General features: G+C 34.1%; 1 protein-coding gene across 1 annotated transcript in view; it reads right to left on the reverse strand.

Moving 5' to 3' along the window:
* Positions 1-2,053: 2,053 nt before the first annotated feature.
* The window catches only part of LOC123547618 (octopamine receptor 1-like), a 226,450-nt gene continuing 209,368 nt past the window's right edge, over positions 2,054-19,135 (reverse strand). Inside the window, exon 4 of the mRNA XM_045334871.2 lies at positions 2,054-9,843. Within this exon, the coding sequence (XP_045190806.2) occupies positions 5,475-7,217 (1,743 nt within the window). The 5' untranslated portion in view covers positions 7,218-9,843 and the 3' untranslated portion in view covers positions 2,054-5,474. The remainder of the gene's footprint in view (positions 9,844-19,135) is intronic.

Below are 19,135 nucleotides of genomic sequence, written 5' to 3' on the forward strand. Positions count from 1 at the left end.
CAATATACACAACTCTTTATCAGAGGTATGGCCAACCATTTAAGTATTTTATTAGAAGGACACCGAAAAAGTAAACTACTTAAGTCTAATTTTCAAGCTATGAACCTGTGTAGAATATTACCTTTTGAATGGGTTAAGGTGGACGGCAGAAAAAAGAAAATCATTTGTTCTTTAAATTCTTTTACCTATTTAAACAAAAAGAAAATAATCTAAGTAAGTAACAGAAATACCAACATTTGTATGTAAAGATCATGAAAGGGACTAACCTAAACATTTTAGCGGAAAAATAAGTTCTCTAAAAAATCCATAAAAGTTAGTGCTCTGAATAAGTCTAGTGGATCAAACTTATCGACATAAGATTTTTGCAAAATATTCTTATAAATAACCAAAAGTATTGGTAGAAGATAGTTTTACAAATATTTAACTTTTATTTTACCCACTTTATCATTTTTCAGTGTACTTTGTATGCCAAACTTGGTGGAAATGAACATGTTGAAACATTTCACCAAAACTGTGGGCAAGTTTAACAGCTAATGGACTATTAAAAGGCTATTTTTGTCCGGCGATCTTCGTTTTCTTGTCTTTGTAGGCTGGCTCGTTCAATTCTGGAGTTAAACGCCTAAGTTTGTGTCATGTTTGTTTACGCTGTCAATGTGTAAAATTCCAACATCAGTTGAATTACATTTTCGTTGTTTTTTCAATAAGTATCACAAATGATAATCTAAAGCAAATAAGACCGATATAGTTGCTTGATACAAAGACCAGTATAACAGTTCTTTTATATGTTATTTTCCTCCCACTGCGGCCAGTGAACCATATTTCAAACCCTAGACTCATTTTACCCTCTTTCTTAACTGTTCTATTAATAAATCCTTAGGTGGAATGATTTGATTTTGCAATGTCATTTCCACTGGCACTAGACCAGATAGGAAATGCCTCTGTATGTTATACCCTACCCCTACGTATTCTGTAAGAACCATGGTCATGAACGGGAAAGTGCACTAACCCATTTCAACCATACATTTCTCACCTAAAAAGCTCAGTTCGGTGAATGGGTACCCGGCATACTAAACAAGCGGTATTTTATCTTCGATCGTGCACCAGTCATATTGTCTCAATATTTCATAGAGATACCCCACATAGTTTATGCTTCCGTCAACGTTGCAGAAAAATCTTGCATGAACTTCCCTAATGAACATTCGGTCTAGAGGTCACAGCAGTGTGCACATGTTAGGCGAAATGTAAACAAACAAAAACTGAATGCAAAATATTCATAGTTTTACAATAAAACTCGAAATGATGAATGAAATTCATCTTAGATATGATTTTGAATTTAAATTCATACATTGGTATACATCTATACTGTTCATTTAATTCATTATGCACATTTATGCTGCATATACACATCTTAGCGTACACGTGTAGTTAAACGACGACTGACATACATTTTCACATCAGCCAATCAGAATGGTTTTGTAATCTAGACCGGAACGTCACTAGGGAAGTTCAACCAAGTTTTTTGTGTAACGTTGAAAAAAACTATAAACTGTGCGTTTTTCCTCTAAGATAAGAAATATTGAAGAAACGTGACCGGTACACAATGAAAAATAAACTACCACTTGTTCAATATCCATAGTACACATTTACCGAACTGCGCGTTTTAGGTATGAAATGCGCGATTGAAATGGTTAGTATATTTACCCGTTCATGACCATGATTCTTATAGAATACCTAGGGGTAGGGTATAACATGGACAGAGGCATTTTCCTTCTGGTCTGGTGCCAGTGGTCATTTCAATCATTTCAATAACGTTTACTGACAGGATAAAATTATTTGCGATGTTTACATAACTTAAAAGCTGCATATGATTTGTGGATTATCTGTAATGGCGATAACGTGTTTTTGCTGAGTGAAATTTGTCAGCTACTTTATGTACTGCAATGGTATCCAGTAACATATTTGTTTCAATATATCAAACGAGATGACGACTGTTAAGACTTTTAGACTCTGCTTAGTTAACTGTACGGTAAAGTAGAAAACAAAATTGCATATTTTATTTTTTATTGATATTTTTTACCATTATTAAGTACATGCCAATATATATACATACAATAAAATAAACATTTATAATCTTCTTTGTCGTGATTATTTTATATCCCGACAGTCAAGTGTACATATTTTCAACACAATTATACATTTGCAAATGCATGTTACGTCTTTAAGATTAAGATCAATGAAATATTAGAGAACTCCACTTTTTAGATTTTCAAGAAGAGTCACGGTTGTTTTGTACCCTCCTGCTCAATTTAAGGTAATGGATCCATAATAACAATTGACAATTTCCGGTTGACTGCATATCCTCCGGATGTGATTTCGGAATCCTTCGGCCATCACAGAAAATCATTTTTTTAAACTACCGAAGAATGCCGAAATCGCATTCGGAGAATACGTAAACGAACGGAAATTGCCGAATGTCATTACGTGTCCACTACGTTAACTGTAAAATAAACATTTCTGACTACACAGGTCTTTGTCCTTATTTTCATTATTAGACTTTATATATGGTATAAAGATTTAAACAAGATTATTTTTAATTCTTAAGAAACCGAAATACCAGCTCTGAACAAGGAAAATATCATTCAATTATCATTATTTAAACGAGCAAAATAACACATACACAAACAAATGGTTATTACTATAGAGATCAAAAACATATTAGAATTGAAATAATTTGTAGCAAAATCGTGTTTTAACACTATTTATACATTCGGGCGGGAATACGTCGTTCAAATAATTTCACCCGGGCTGCGCCCTCGTGAAATTATTACGCACGACGTATAACCGCCCATCCTGCATAAATAGTATTAAAACACTTTTTTACTATAAATTATTTGTTAAATAAAAGAATGAAAATATATGTACTCGGTAATTAGCTTTTTCGGGCATCCGTAGGCTTACGGTTAAGGTCGCTGACTTTGAAACACTTGCCCCACATCGCCTTGGGAATAGAACCTCACTTGTGGGGTGTATAGTTACTTCATGTACGGAAACCATGCTGCTGCTTTACGAAAGGTCTGTGGTTGTATCCATGTGGCAGACCTTGTTTACATTTTTGTAAGACAGTTTACGCCGTAGTGATGTCTGGTTGAATTTTGATTCAAACTAATTATTATGTTCTATTTAACCAACGGTCACAAGATCAGTACATGCATAACTGGGAAACGTCATTTAAATGCATCGAAACTTAAACATTATAAGCAATTCTAAGTTGAATTTGGTTATGATTTTTATTAGATAGTAAGATTAAGAACTACATCGAATTGATTAGATATTAATGGGTCATGTAAAAGATCTGTAAAATATGCCCCCAGCCAATTTGTTGAAAATGAATATAATCTTTTACTTAGTTGTTATAAGTATTTACATATTAGTTAATGTTGCTCGTCTGTTAGTTCAGAAATAATGTGTAGAAAAACCGTCAACGTTATCAATACACGGAATAATTACCCGAGGGCGTAGCTCGAGTGAATTAATCTGGCGACGTATAACCGGTTTTGAGTGTATTAATTTAGGTAAAACACGATTTTGTTATACATTATTTCAGTTCTAATATGCCCGTAATCTAAAACAGTAGATAAAATATAGTAGCGCTCTTTTTCGGTCGCAACAAAAACATTGACGTCATCGCACGTTAACGATACGTCATTTTAGCATAATCGTGTTTTAACAGAAACAAGCATATTAGAGTAATTCATTAACAGTATGTCTAACAAGATCCATTAAAAATGCAAAATTCATAAGCGAAGCTTTTAAATAACGAAATAAAACTCTTGAATATCTGCATTGTAAACGGTAAAAAGGCACTAGTAATGCCGATTTGCCAATAAAGGGCAAAGAATGGAAGGGTCATTTCGGTTCTTCCTCCAACCAAAAAATTCCGGAAAGTCACCACAAGACCTATAACTGTGCCAGAGTGACGTTAAACTCACAGAGTAATTAGCTCATTAGCAAAACAATGATAGACAATGAATATATGCAGAACAAACAGGAAAACTGCATAATAATTTGACTTTTTATTATTAACACAATTGTAAACAGTAACCCATTATGCTGGCAGTCCACTTTTGCGTTTTCCACTATTGCGTTTGTTTCTAATTTTACATCGGTATAACAAAGACTGTGTAATGTTTTATTACGTAATATTAACACAGGGCATAAAAGAGGAGCCTTAACCTTTATAATCAATCTTTCATCTATTTGCCTAAATCGATTTCAATAACCTTCTACGGTATAATAGAACAATACTTGCTTTAAAGAATTAATATCTCGTTGTCTACACAATGCACGGGAAGTATGTTAAAATGCAAAATATGTTGATGCTAGAGGGTGTACGATAATGACTGAAAAATAATTCATACTATTTTAACTGTGTCGAAATGAGACTATGCTGTTGAATGAACTATATCTTGATTAGCTATAAAATGTTATCACAAACAGTATTTAAACTTGAACAATCAAACCAGAAAAATGGTGTACATCTTTCAGCAATGTCACAACTACAAAGGTCTCTATAGAAAGTAACGTGAACATTGCAAGAAAGTGCTCATACGTCTCATTGTATCCATTTTTTTAAAAAATGTAATAAAAATGTGATTAAGACTAATTAATTTTAACCGTGACATGCACTGCATAATAAAATTTGATACGTGATTTGAATTTACTCTATTTTTTACCACACACATTTCTGTATCAATTTCCCTCAATACATTAAATATAGATTAAAGAGTTATAACAAGATACTAATAACATGCCTAACAAAAGATTTTAAGCTTTGCTAGAAATGACACGAGTCGATATCCAAAAAATAAACACCAAAATTAAATTTCAATATGAGAATCTTTCCAATCAAGAAATACGTGACGGAAATGATTTTAGATAAAAACAGGAGTTGGCTGAAAAAGTGCTGTATTATCAATGTACCATTTGACATTTTTCAGAACCTTTAAATAAATCTAAATTGCATTCTTTAATGTATCTGTAATGCTTTGTATTTTGGAATATGTTCAAAGTTGTTAAACATACTCAATATAAATAACAAGAAAAAAATGTAAAAGTTATTCTAATAATGTTTAAACTCAGTATCATCTCCAACATTAAACTAAAGTTGGTACTAAAGATTCGATAATTTTCGCCCCAGTTCTATTGTTTTATGCCGATGTGATACCGAACAGCCTTACTCCAGTTCTTAAAGATCTAATTTTTTGGTTGGTAAAACGTGTAAATATTTATGACATCTTTGGCAACAATAGTGGCAAAAATACAATGGCAAACATTATGAAATCTACAGAATATTGTACTTTACTCATTTCGACTTCCATAGTTCTACAGTTTTAAATACAAATATTTCTTTCTATCTTATTGCACGGAATAATAATTATTTCATTTTTTCTAAAACTCTTATTATTTCATTTTGTTCAAAAATCAGATGTACTATCATTGTCATGCAATGGAGTAGCCATTCTGTTCCGAGTACCTGTGATATAATCTGCACGTGTAGCGTGGGTAAGTCCTTTCCGCCGTTTGCAGAACAACAGTCTTTTAAAGGCTGACCTAAAATCTCTCGCAAAGAGCGCATATATACAAGGATTTAAGGCTGAATTGCAATAACCTAGCCAAAAGAAGACAGCAAAAACAATATCACTGACACATCCTTGACAGAATGCGCCTAATAAATAGATGGTGAAAAATGGACACCAACAAACAATAAAAGCACCCACTATTATTGCTAGAGTCTTTGCCGCTTTGGCTTCTCTTTTAAATTTTCGCGCATGTCCTTTTATAGACGACGTAGCTTTGCCTTCTCTGATGAGTAACTTGATTCTGCGTGGTGATCGTTTCAAAGATTGAGCTGGGGAGTTATTGGGACTATCACCGTGTAAACGAAGAGAGTTTGGCTTAGACAAGCTATGGCTTTTGCCTTCTGAATTTAAAACTTCCATTTCCGTTGAATCCTCTTCACTAGATTGTATATAGCTCTTTTCTTTTGATCTCTTAAACTGTTTTGCAATAGGTTTAAAAATGTTGTGTGACCATTTCACGCAATTGCCATTATTTGCCTTAAGCGTTTTATCATCTTTCAAAATCAAGTGAGCTCGACCGTTAGATTCACGAGTATCAGTTGCGTTTACGATCGTTCGATGTTCACCTAAATGAGCAGATTCCTGGCGTTCCTTCTTCAGAATACGTTGTGAAGCAGATTTCCAGTCATAACTACGACATGAAGAATATCTCGACGAACCTCCACCGCGATGCACGCGTAAATGTATTTCGTCATCACCAATTCCATTATGGTGCGCTAATTCACTGCTTGCACGAGTTGTTAGCACGCCTTTCCGAATGGAAGCAGCAGTACGTACTGCGGTCAGATAAATGCGAAAATAGAAAAACACCATTACGAGTGCTGGGATAAAGAAAGATCCCATCGCTGCATAAATCCTGTAGCCCTTTGTAGGCGTAAGTTCACAAGTTAGATTTTCTAAATTACAAGTGTCGGATTTGTTCATAAACAGGCTGATATTGGATAACAATCCATCGAAATATTCAGCAGCGGTAAGATTAAAGAGAGTATCTTCACTGGATCCTGGGGGACTGTCTAGAAGCTTATCGAGATTTGAGGTTGAGCGGTTGTGAAATGAGTTTGTGTACTTTTTTTCTGATTCACCACCATCATTCCAACCTAATAAAGGCGGAAGACAAATTACAAAAGAAAGAATCCACACTAATGAAACTAGTACGCGCCCACGAAACGGTGACATTATGCTCGGGTAACGTATCGGGTGTGTCACTGCCACGAAACGATCCAAACTGATAGCGCATAAACTGAGGATCGAAGCTGTGCATAGCCACACGTCAATAGCTAGCCACATGCTGCACCATATTTGCCCCCATAACCAAACATCCACAACTTCAATAGAAATAGAAAAAGGCAACACAGCAAAACCTAGTAATAAATCAGCACACGCTAATGACACAATAAATATGTTAGTAACAGTCCTTAACTTTCTGGTAGTCAATACAGCTGCTATCACAAGGCTGTTACCAAGAACTACAGCTAGGTCTATCATACCTAGAGCAACAGTTTTCACAACAATATCTGGTGTTGGTTCGTCCGTTAAAGCGTTTGACGCATTGAAACATTCCGAGCTTGTTACATCCATTTCGGATTCATAACCATTTAATTCTTTATCATTCCTTAGGCACTTTTATATATGGGCCTATCCTATCCCATATTACGAATTTCACTCCTTTTTTAGAACAAATCCATCAACTATACATTCAAAGCGCAAAACACTCCTTTCGTAAAAAGTAGCTATCTAATAATGAGAAAAATATATCAGAACGCAGGATTGATGTTAATATATGTTTCTTTTGTAAAAATCAAACACAATCCTGATAAACTTCCGCAACAAACGTCCAATTTCGATGACACACTTGACGAATTTGTCTGAATAATTTCCCGATTTACTTTGTACAATGTCCCATGGTGTTCGTCTATTTCTCGGTCTCTAATAAGACGCACCGATCTCGTCCGATAATTGGGAATGAATTCACTACATTAGTGACATATCCCAAGATTTCCGTATTATGGAAAATTTCCAGGACACACTTACTCTTCAATTAATTGCAGCAAAGTTTGACAATGCAATCTTTTAAAAGTCCTTACGAGTCAGTTTTACGAAATTAAGCCCGGTTACCATTGAATAATGTGGTAATTATTCTGTTATTGCCGTCCAATAAAAGTAATCTTCAGTATTTGGGTACACACTTATTGGTCATTAAACAGTAAATTGTAATGACTGGCCGTAAAGCTACAGTTAAGCGATAGGAATCACTACTAAAAGGATGATTTTGAAGATTTATATTTCAATTAATAAGTTTATATCAGTGCGATGAACTTACTTGTCCTGTACATTACACGTTCTTATCAAAATGGCTTTGTTCATAGATGGTGTCACCTGTGAATGAATACTCTAGTCCCTTTACATTCATTTAATGTTATTGTCTTTGATAAAATATCAGAGCATAATCTTTGATAATGTATGAGAGACGAAACCGTCTTATGTTTCTGTGTAGTATAAAATATCTATTTATGGTTTGTCCACGTGAAAGTTTTAAGTGGTTGATACAACTGCCATTTGTAATGCCATTTCTGAATCTGAGTAAGGAAATCAAAAATATTTGGCTAAAAACAGCCTTGGTAACGCAGTTAACTTCCACTGACTGCGTACTTTATCAATGTTTTTGTAATGAAATAACACCAAAAATGTACTTTCCAATTCTCTGTGAAAAATGTTCACTTGTTTTATTTTCTCCCTCTGGAAGTAATGACCACTATTATTTTTACCGTCTTAAAATAACTCCTAGCAGCGTTTCCTTTTTTTTGAATTGTGTTAACTAGCATATATGCCTCCCTATGTAAACAGTAGTTGCAAATTTTACTTCAAGTTCGGAGCACTGTAAACTTCCAAGCGTCTCTTTGAAATGGATTTTGCAATCCCTTGCTGATGGATATATTTGTTACAATTTAAATTGTCTCATAAATTACCGAAGGAAATATGAGGAGAATTCGAGATATCAGATATTACGATTCCCCTAATGGTTTCGTTTTTCTCTGCTCAGAAAAAAATACAACAAAAGCGCCTACGATCTTAAACTCGTAGCCAAATATGTCTATTTTGCCGGAACAGAAATGAAAAATATTTTTTTTTCTGTAGTTGCCATTGACAAAATATGAGAAGCACACTTGACAGAGCCACAAAAGACTTGTTATCACATCCTTCTGTAAATTGGCTTATTTGTATTCATGATGGAACTCAATCCATTTAACGTGATAAGCGTCTCAACCTGTGAAGATTATTCTGTCCGTTTATGTATAGTTTCCATTAACTTTCACAATGAATTGCATCCAGATTTCTACAAAAACATTTTGAGGATGGTCAATGCATTTTGCCGCTTATTTGTGTCACATGCAAAATGTATCAGATAAAATATTACTCCAAACGTATAAATGTGCTTTCCTAGAGGACTGGTAAATTAAAACTAATTATTGTCATATTTTAATGATTTCATGAAGAAATATATAATTTAATAAATGCTTTTCTTCTAAACTATTTCGTGGTATTTCAATATCACTTATATTTAAATAAACACACCAGTTAAAATTTTCCTACCCTTGCATCACATAGTATGAACTCTCCATCTAAGGTGCAACTATGTTGAAATGATTTCATTATGATTTCATATAATCCTTAGTTTTATATGCTGCACACTAAAAGCCGCAGTTATTCCACCATTTCACACATAAAATTTCCTGACAGGAGAATTTCACAGGATTGTATCTGAAATTGCAGCAAACAGTATTCCTATTTAGCGCAAAACTCGGCAAAAGATTTGCTGGTATTTTATCTATCCGTTTTATGTAATAGTTTATTCCTCATACAAAATTGTATGCTTCTATTGCTAACACATCGGTTTTTATGTTTCTATTCAATATGTTACTTTGTTTTTATCGCTATTCAGTTAAAGGTTCCTGCATCTGCTTGTTTACCATCTTCATGGTATGACTGTCTTTCTAATTATAGTAATGAATTGTTTCTCTGATATTCTCTTAGCGCTCCTTTGTCTAAATGTCACTTAACATACATACATTTGTTCACGTTCTGTTATGTGTAGTCGTATTCATAACATCCAGATTAGGTCAATAAAATCCAAATCACTCTAAATTTTGCATTTAGTCCTTTTTTCTTAAGCAGGCAGGTTTTAGACGACAGTTGTTTTTCGAATCTGAAAGTATAATAAAATAGAATATAATTTACTTTTAAAACTCCATTAAACTGTTTTAACGCGAACTAGTGACGTTGTGATTCAATCGTCTTATATTTAAACTGAACAGCATACCGTCCTCTGTAAATAGCAGAGAAAAAGCAATGAAAGAAATACTGAGTTGTATTGAAACAAAAACATTCAATATCACTATGCTGTCCCTCAAGAAATATGAAGGAGCCCATGTGATGATATGGTATAAAACGCCTAACAACGTTGACCTTCGTGGGAAAGGGTAACAACTCAGCTGACTTAAAGAATTTATTTATTTATTTTGCTGGGTTTAACGTCGCAGACACAAATATAGGTCATATGGCGACTTTCCAGCTTTGATGGTGGAGGAAGACCCCAGGTGCCCCTGCGTGCATTATTTCATCACGAGCGGGCACCTGGGGACTTAGAGAAAGACAAAATATAAAAGTACTATCATGTAAAGACCAATAAATACATTTATTACATGTTTGACGCCGTTGGAGTGAAATAAAGACATTGCATTATTTTTATTGTTTCGCAAGTGTAATAAAGCTTTGACTTTAATATCGTTTTTAACATCAGAGACGTTGGTCGAATTAACTTTGACAATAAAAAAGAAAGAAAAAATGGAGAAAAAGCTAACATGTAATAGAACGAATAGTACATTTGTGTCTTTCCACTTTGAATATATTAAATTTGTTGAATAAGAGGCAGGGCCTCGCCTTTTATTACATTATTCAACCCGTTAGATAAATTCAATAAAAACACCCATGTTATATTCTCTAATTAACGCACAACAGATAGGTGTCGTTAAGTATAGTCAATATTTTTATTTATGTCATACTTATCTTGTTTCATAACATTGGTGGCATTGATTATGTAAAATTTTGTAACTGAAACTGTTACATTTTTTCCAACACAATCTGAATTACTGTTCGATCGAGGGTGTCTCCATGGCCAAGTGGTTAAATTAAGGTAATTGACCCCGCTTTATATGAGGAAGCCATCCACCTGACTTACGAAAGATCTTCACAGGTGTCCACCACCCATGTATGAAATCCTGAGGGGAACCTGTTTTTTCCTCCACCATCAAACGCTTGAAGATTCGCCTTTGACCACAATTGTGTAAGTGTCACTCTAATCCCAACCAAAATCAGATAATAAATATATTCCAAAACAGGCACTCTTTATTTTGTAGGAAAGCCCTAGACATAAACAAACATCATTTTAAAAGTTCCCGAAGATGAGAGGGTGATGGAGGGACAGTTCTGAATTTCGAAGTATCTTAAATAATGTCAGTTTATGGCCATGTAAAGTTGGTCAAAATCAACAAGCTCAAAATAAATATATGAGGTATTATTCACAATAGTTGCATCAGTGAGTTGCTTTTATGCTAAGTAAAAAGTTTAATAATCTATTCGCAAACAATGTCGAAATTAATTTTAACAAATGGTGCCAAAAATTGGCTGACAATTACAGTGGAAGATACAATATGAAATATTTTTCTGACGATAAACCTATCCTTAAATTTGAAAGATTATTTGCTTTGGTAAAATGCAATATATAAAGCAAAAATCAGTTAGAGTTTTGTTAGTGTTTTTGTGAAAATTCTTTATCATTCGAATGAAATACAACAAGACTATCCCATACTTTGAACAGTTTAACAATTATCTTCTTGTAAGCAATTCTATACAGAAAGAAATTGCATTAGGTATGAATAAGCAAGATGAATATAATTTGAAGTACTTAGAAATTAATAAAAACATAAGGCTGTTATATCTGATACAGTCAAATAGATTTTTCAAACATTTTTTTCTCAATTTTCAAATAAACACTTTTCTAAACTAATAAAAAATTGCTTTAACTGCCTTTCGAGTTCTTTAAAAGGATATACAAGTGTTTTTTTTTTATATTTTAACAGAAATCAGGCAAAAAATGTTGTTGCGGAAATGTTGTATCAGAAGGTTGTTTTATAACAACATTATGTTTCTCTGACTAATAATCGACAGACAAGAGATAATGTGTTGTCTCCTACAGCACAGTGAATAACGTCTGTAATAAGAGCTTTTTATTTGGTTTAATGTCGCACCGACTCAATTATAGGTCATATGGCGACTTTCCAGCCTTGAGGGTGCAGGAAGACCCTAAGTGCCACTCCTTGCATTATTTCATCACGGGGCGGTCACCTGGGTAGAACGATCGACCTTTCGTAAGCCAGCTGGATGACTTCCTCACATAAAGAATTAAATGCACTGAGTGAGGCTTGATCCCACATCGGTGAGAAGCAAGTGATTTGAAGTCAACGACCGTAATCACTCGGCCAAGGAGGCTCCCAGATTTTGGAAGCATCGAATGTAAACAAGCAAAATAAGTACCGTCTAGGCTTGACTAATTCTGTTCATTAGAGGTAATAAAATTTGTAACACCCCGTACAACCTTTGCAGCGGCTTAAGCGGTGCTCTGGTACTTGAAGACTGAATGCTCTCTATGTTTCCAAAGGATCAGTAAATATAATACTAGTAACACTTAAACCAAGTGCGGAGAGAATTTCTACGGCCGCTGTTATGTAATAGAAATGTTGGTTAATTTAAAAATCCGGGGAAAAATAACAAGTAAATACAAACAACATCACAATTATCACAAAATCTGATCAAATTCAGTAAGCCTGAATTCTTAAAGACACTGATTCTGGTATGTAAGGTATGTGGCTTATGGTCTGCGTATTGGCGGTAAGAGCCAATATACAAGACTGGACGATTGATAGACTTGCTTCTGTTTATCATATTAAGCTACTGTATAGCTACTGTGCAGTACATAGATTGCATGTGATATTTTTCACCTTTATAGCAAACCAGTTCTCACTTCTATAACAAGTTTAGAAAGCCTGATTAAATTGGGACTAAACAAAGTGATAAAATACAACAGCATATCTATTTTTCAATTAATCAAGCTTTATATACAATTATATCCCATTATTGCTTGATTTTCATAAAAGAAATTAAATAAAGAAAATGCATCCAGGCACCTTTTTAAAAAATAATGAATAATTCATCTATAAATAAATCATGTGTATTTTGAACAATGGTATCTGTTTATTGCTGGATTTTATTATCATAATGAAGGTCCAAATATTTTTTTCATTTATTGAAAATGCAACTGAACGCTTCATTAATTTCTAATAAAATCCAGCTATATTCAATTTTTCTGTCTTTATTTTGTTACTTAGATAAAAGGATCATATTTAATTAATAATTGAAAAAAAAAAAACATGTTTGTCATTTCTCTTATAGAGTTTTAAATAATTATTTCCTTTTTTCATGAAATACAGGTGAGAGTTTTCTAAAATGGTGAGAATTGTCTTGATGTAAGAATTACAATTTAATTAGTCAGGACATTACTCAACAAGAATGAGCAATTACAATTAGTATATTATCAATTAAAACAATTTTGTGCATAATCTGAAAAAAAAAACAACAACAAAAAAACTGCATTTCGATCAGTGATATGTATAGCACAGGAAATAACCAATTAGCTTTACATATCAATAAAAATTTATGATCCTCTGACATGGACTACATGTCAAGTCTACAGGGGTTTTATGGACCCTTATCAGACTGGTCCAGACCGGATCCTGTTTATTGGGGATTAAAGTGTCTGGCTTTTAGGGGGGGGGGGGGGGTCACTTATATAGGCGATTTTCTTTGCCTTTAAGAAGTTGTATGATACAATATCATATTATTTGTTTTATTTTGGATTGGACAGGGCCGTTTTGAACAGTACGGTGGACAGTTAATTTAACCAGTGGTCCTGGATTCTGAACCAGTACTAGCCTGTTTTCCACAAGTAACCTTGACTTCTCCACATGAATCAGAGGTGGAAGACGAATGATTTCAAATACAATATCTATCGGATAACGTGGGATCGCCTGGGGATCGAAATCACGAAACTGCGATCCGTTGATCTGCGCTCTCCCTATTCAGTTAAGCGGGTTTGCAGAATCATATTAAATGTAATTCATATTAAGTACAATTAGGCAGTACTCACTTTACATTACACGTGAAAGTCCTGCCATTCAAAACATCTGCGTATATTAATATTGTCACAGATGAAAATTGTTTAATCACCATATCTTTTTTTTTTTCATTTTTATTATGTTTGATATCCATATTATTTACATAGGAACATATTCGGATGTCTTTTAGTATATTTAAGTACCTGTTATTTTGATGTATTGTGTCATTAGACACATGGAGTACTGGTGTATGCAAAATAGTGCTCCAGATTTTATAGTACACAACGATCACCAAAGAATCTTTTATTGAAATCTTGGTTTGTGGGTGTAACTTCTCACGCCAAAATGTACTCTATCTTACCTGTGAACGATTGACTGTATCCGCGTATTGTCCTTGGCATCATTCTTTATAAACACAGAAAGATGACATGTACTCTTACTGGATAGTAACACATTTCAACAACATAGAAGCTTACTATAGCTATCCCAATAAAAATAATTCTACATGTCCCTTTTGTACAAACGAATCGATTGATGGCATACGCATGGATTAATGTCAATAAAAAATTAGATAGATTAATTTCCAATTAATTACATCAAGGTATGTTTGTACTCCGAATTTACATAAAAACTAACGGCATAAACTTTGTGTCAACACATATTCTTGTTATGCACCCTTTTTCTGTTCATATTTCAATGTTATTATCATTATTGAAGATCATAATTTCTCAGCTAAACAGAAAACTATTTCCTGTGGTAATTGACCTTAGACCTGACTTCTCACTGATAAGATATGCAGTTTAACGGCCTCAAGAACAAGCATTCTCCAGGCATGAAAATATTTAGTCTGAATGGCATTGTGACCACGACCTTTTGACGTACTAATCTCAGAAACATAACTGCTCATCTAGTGATGTTGTAGGCCCAACCATTCTCCAGTTATTGCCCGGATATATTCTTGTTACATTACGTTGAAAGCCGTTTCAGAAATCTAATCCATGGCACATTTTTCCATGACTCGCAATAGAAAAATTGTTTTACGACATTTTTCTGTAACTTCCAATTGACTCCAGTTTGACCCCAGTTTAAGACTGATTTCTTGTAAATTATTTGTACGCGTACATCATAAAAATAAAATGCTCAATGATGTGACGCCCGATCAATGACAGTACGATACTTAGTGTCAGCATCAATCAAACGGCGGTATCAAAGTCGAATGATATCCTGTTGTTAGGAAGTTAGATTAGGAGCAAATCAAGTTGTGTATTTCATTACATGTATCATGTGAAGTTGTTTCTCCAGAACAGATACATTTTCCAGAAAGAGACAGTAATATGACAAACACTTATTTTGTTGGTTATGAAAATGTGGCATTTTGTTGGGTCGTTGATCGGCCAATTGAAAAATGTCCAATAGAAATAAGCTAAAGTATGACGAACAATGCCAATCACCTAATATATTCCCACTGAAGCAATTAATTGAACTATAGTAAACAGCAGGTTTTGATCTAGTGCTTGTGTGTGCTCGGGTTTAGCGTCTTTTTCAACAATTTTCAGTAATATAAACGAAGGTGTCTACTTGTAACAGTACGCAAAATGTCCTACTTTATGGTGCTGCCTCACTTGCATATTACGCCGTCAACACGCGACATGATACCCCATTCAGTCACATCATACTGACACCGAGCTGATCAGTCCTAGAACTTTCCTTTTAATGCTAAGCGTCAATCGATTAGTACTATTTTTCATGTCATGTTACGATGCAGCCAGGACACGAACATACGACCTCTCGCACTCGAAGCGGGCACCTCACCACTAGGCTACCGAAGTGATCTAATGCTATCGTACTTAATTTTTGTAAATCATTCAACTAAATTTTACATAGATTTATTCATTATTCATTTAGAGGCCAATCCATTTTAAACAGCATCAACATTTTTCTGTCGAACAAAAGACCTTTATCTTATATAATAATCATAAATCACCGCCTTCTGCAGGGGTAATAATTTAAGCAAATTAGGTGACTGAACTCTAGAATGTTACTTCGACTAACTGTGATTTGGATTATTCATCTCCTAACCAAAGAAGAAATCACAGGATGACTAGAACTATATGATGATATTTAACCATCGTGACTAACTTAGAATTCTGGATTTATTATCATCTCCTAACCAAAGAAAAAATCACAAAATGTAAAGAAGAAGCCCCGACAGCAACTAAGCAAACACAAACAATAGTTCAATGATACGAGTACTCTTGGCCTGTACAAAATATCTGTTTCTTACATGAAACTACTTCACTACGAAATCCTCATACTGCTATTCACCTGACCAAAGTTCATATCAGGTTACACTTTTTACATAATACATAATCATGGATATATTTCTTATTGGGTGACGTATTAGTTGGACTTTTATAGCAAGACGCTTTGTTCGACTATATATAACTTATTTCCGTTTATTACTGAATAAGATAAAGCGTGGATGTGTTTCATGAAGAATACCGAACTATCCTTATCAAGACAAAAACAGTTTTGAAACTGTAAATACGTCTCTTCTTTTGTTTTTATTTTACTTAATGACACACGTTCAATTACATCCGCGGTGCCGTCAGACTTTTAATTTCTTCAGTCACAATGACGCTATAACCATATAAGGAGAACGGATGTAGTGAAATTCAATTAAAATTAAGGGGAGGAATAAATGTGTATTCACACCGTTCTATTACAATTTCTTGCAGAAGATGCACACAATTTCCTTTTGGGTAATTGTTTTACAGAACTGTTGTTGAATATGTTCCGCTTAAAGAAATAGTTTTTAATAACGTGAAAATGATACGAGAACATGGCGTTGCAGAGGAATTCGAATAGCAAAACAAGTTAATAGTTGAGCATGCGTCACAAATGTGAAAAACGGTTACATAAATAAAACGAAAATAATAAGAGAACATGGAGTTGCAGGGGAAGTCGGATAGCAAAACAAGGTTATAGCTGCGCATGCGTCACAAATGTGAAAAACGGCTATATACGAGTATTTTTTGTAAATTAAATGAAGCCAAAACTGCACCATCCTTAACAAAATATAAAGGACGGTCACACTCAGATAGGTAAATTGAAAAATAAGTAAGATTTCGAAACAGTTCACCCTTTCAATTAAACATTTTTCACAAAGAAGCCTTCTTAATTCCGCTTAAGTTGATGCTGGCGGCGTGAGAGGTACTGCACTTCTTATTACCTCTCATGAACAGACTCAGTCCGACTAAATCTGCTATTGTTATGCTTTGTAACTTTGTAACTTTCTCTGCTTCCAAAATAGATTTATTTCTGAACGATTGCTTACGATGAAAACTTTAAAGGGACAGAAAGATCCTTATACGACAAATCGAGTATTCACCGTCCCTACCATAAAATGTTTAAAAAGATATGCTTTAAATAAAAAGGAAGTACTTACTAGCGATGCCTTATCACATAAATGCAATATTTAATTGGTACTATTGTCTAGCACAAATCACTTCGCGTTAAGAAGCAATTTTCTGCATAAGATGTAATTCATATGATTATTAAACATCTAGTAACACATATATCAAAATCAATCCTTTAACAGGCCTAACCTTGAGCTAATGCCAAAATAAAGTAACATAAACTGATCAGGAGCAACGATTTTAAAATGATAAATATTCAGATATAGAGAGGGAAGGGCGATGCTTTTGCCGTAGAGCCATAAATTAAAATATAACTGAAACCATTGATGAGGAAATCGGAAAAACAATAACACTACCAATACTTATATGAACTCATTTTTCATTTATTTGAAATAAGGCATTCCCGAAATATTATTTCACGCAACTATATAAAGTTCGAAACAATAGAACAGAAACTATTTGATCTTCACAGTGATCACTATTTTATATAACAGCACAGCGTGTCTCTCTCCATTATAACTACGAAGCTCTGGATACTTTAAACTTAACAAGAGAAAATCGGTTACTTTAAGATAGTGGACCCGTAATAACACTGGGAAATAATTTTCGGTTGTTCTGCAACTCGGCATTCTTCAAAAGTAAATGTATCTAACAGGCAAACGAATTTCCATAAAATTCTGAAAATACGTATCTTTCTGATTATTGCTAAGGGTCCGCTAGCTGAACATAACCGTTCATACCTATCAAAATAGGAAAACGAATTTTATTATTTTATATGAGAATATATCAAACCTCAAATAGAAAATAACGAGTACATTAATGATTCATTTAAAGTGTCCATAGAAGGGTACACCAGCCTGTACTTGTAGAGGCACGTGGGAACATGCGGTTCGATGCTTACTACTTAGCGGTAACGGGGCTCTGTCGAATTACCGCCAAACAGAGCCTCATTACCGCCAAAATAGTTATCTGGGAGTCGAATATTTCCATACCAGTGGTAGATTATTTTTCTTACATAACGTAGTTTGCAAATTATAGAACTTTTAACTCATAAAAAGAAGTACTTCATTTCATTTCAAAGACGCAAGACAACTTAACTTCTGTTTAGTTTTATCATTGTTTTGTTTCTGTTCAGGTTTAACGTCACACCGACACAGTTATTATTACATACTCATTTAAAAAACTCCGTTAAATTCCACTTGAACCTGAAACGTCAATATTTTCCGTATTTACGTTCAAATTTCATATCGGATGTGTGACGTCAATTGTGACGGCATTTTCATGTATGCCGTCGCGTTTAAAAGTTCTTTTACGACGATATTTTCAATTTCATACAGGCTTGATAACACATATGAAGCATTGATGTAATATTTCTAAGTGTAGATGTTTATGTAATAAAAAGATTATTAGATTTGCATCGAGAAATATGCACTCGTTGTTTCACGGAATATTAATGCGCTTCTAAAGTCGCGCAATATTTCCGCTGCAGAACTCGCGTATATTTCTCGATACTAATCTAATAACCTATAAATAGCATATGGCGACTTTCCAGAGGAAGAACCCAGATGCCCTTCCGTGCATTATTTCATCACAGGTGGGCACCTGAGTAGAACCGCCAGCTGGATGGCTTTCTCACTTGAAGAATTTAATGCCCGCAAGTGAGGTTACCACATAATTTTATAAATGACGAAATAACTGCCCTAATTCAAAAGACTTTTGCCAGGAAGAATGCTACATTTCTCGCTTGCTATTTTGATAATGCTTTTTTACTAGCAGTATTATTAAACATTATACAATGTGGACCTGTGACGAAATTTGTAAAGCCCTTTCCTTTTTATTGAACAACATT

Source organism: Mercenaria mercenaria, chromosome 9, assembly GCF_021730395.1.
Source record: "Mercenaria mercenaria strain notata chromosome 9, MADL_Memer_1, whole genome shotgun sequence".
Classification (NCBI taxonomy): domain Eukaryota; kingdom Metazoa; phylum Mollusca; class Bivalvia; order Venerida; family Veneridae; genus Mercenaria; species Mercenaria mercenaria.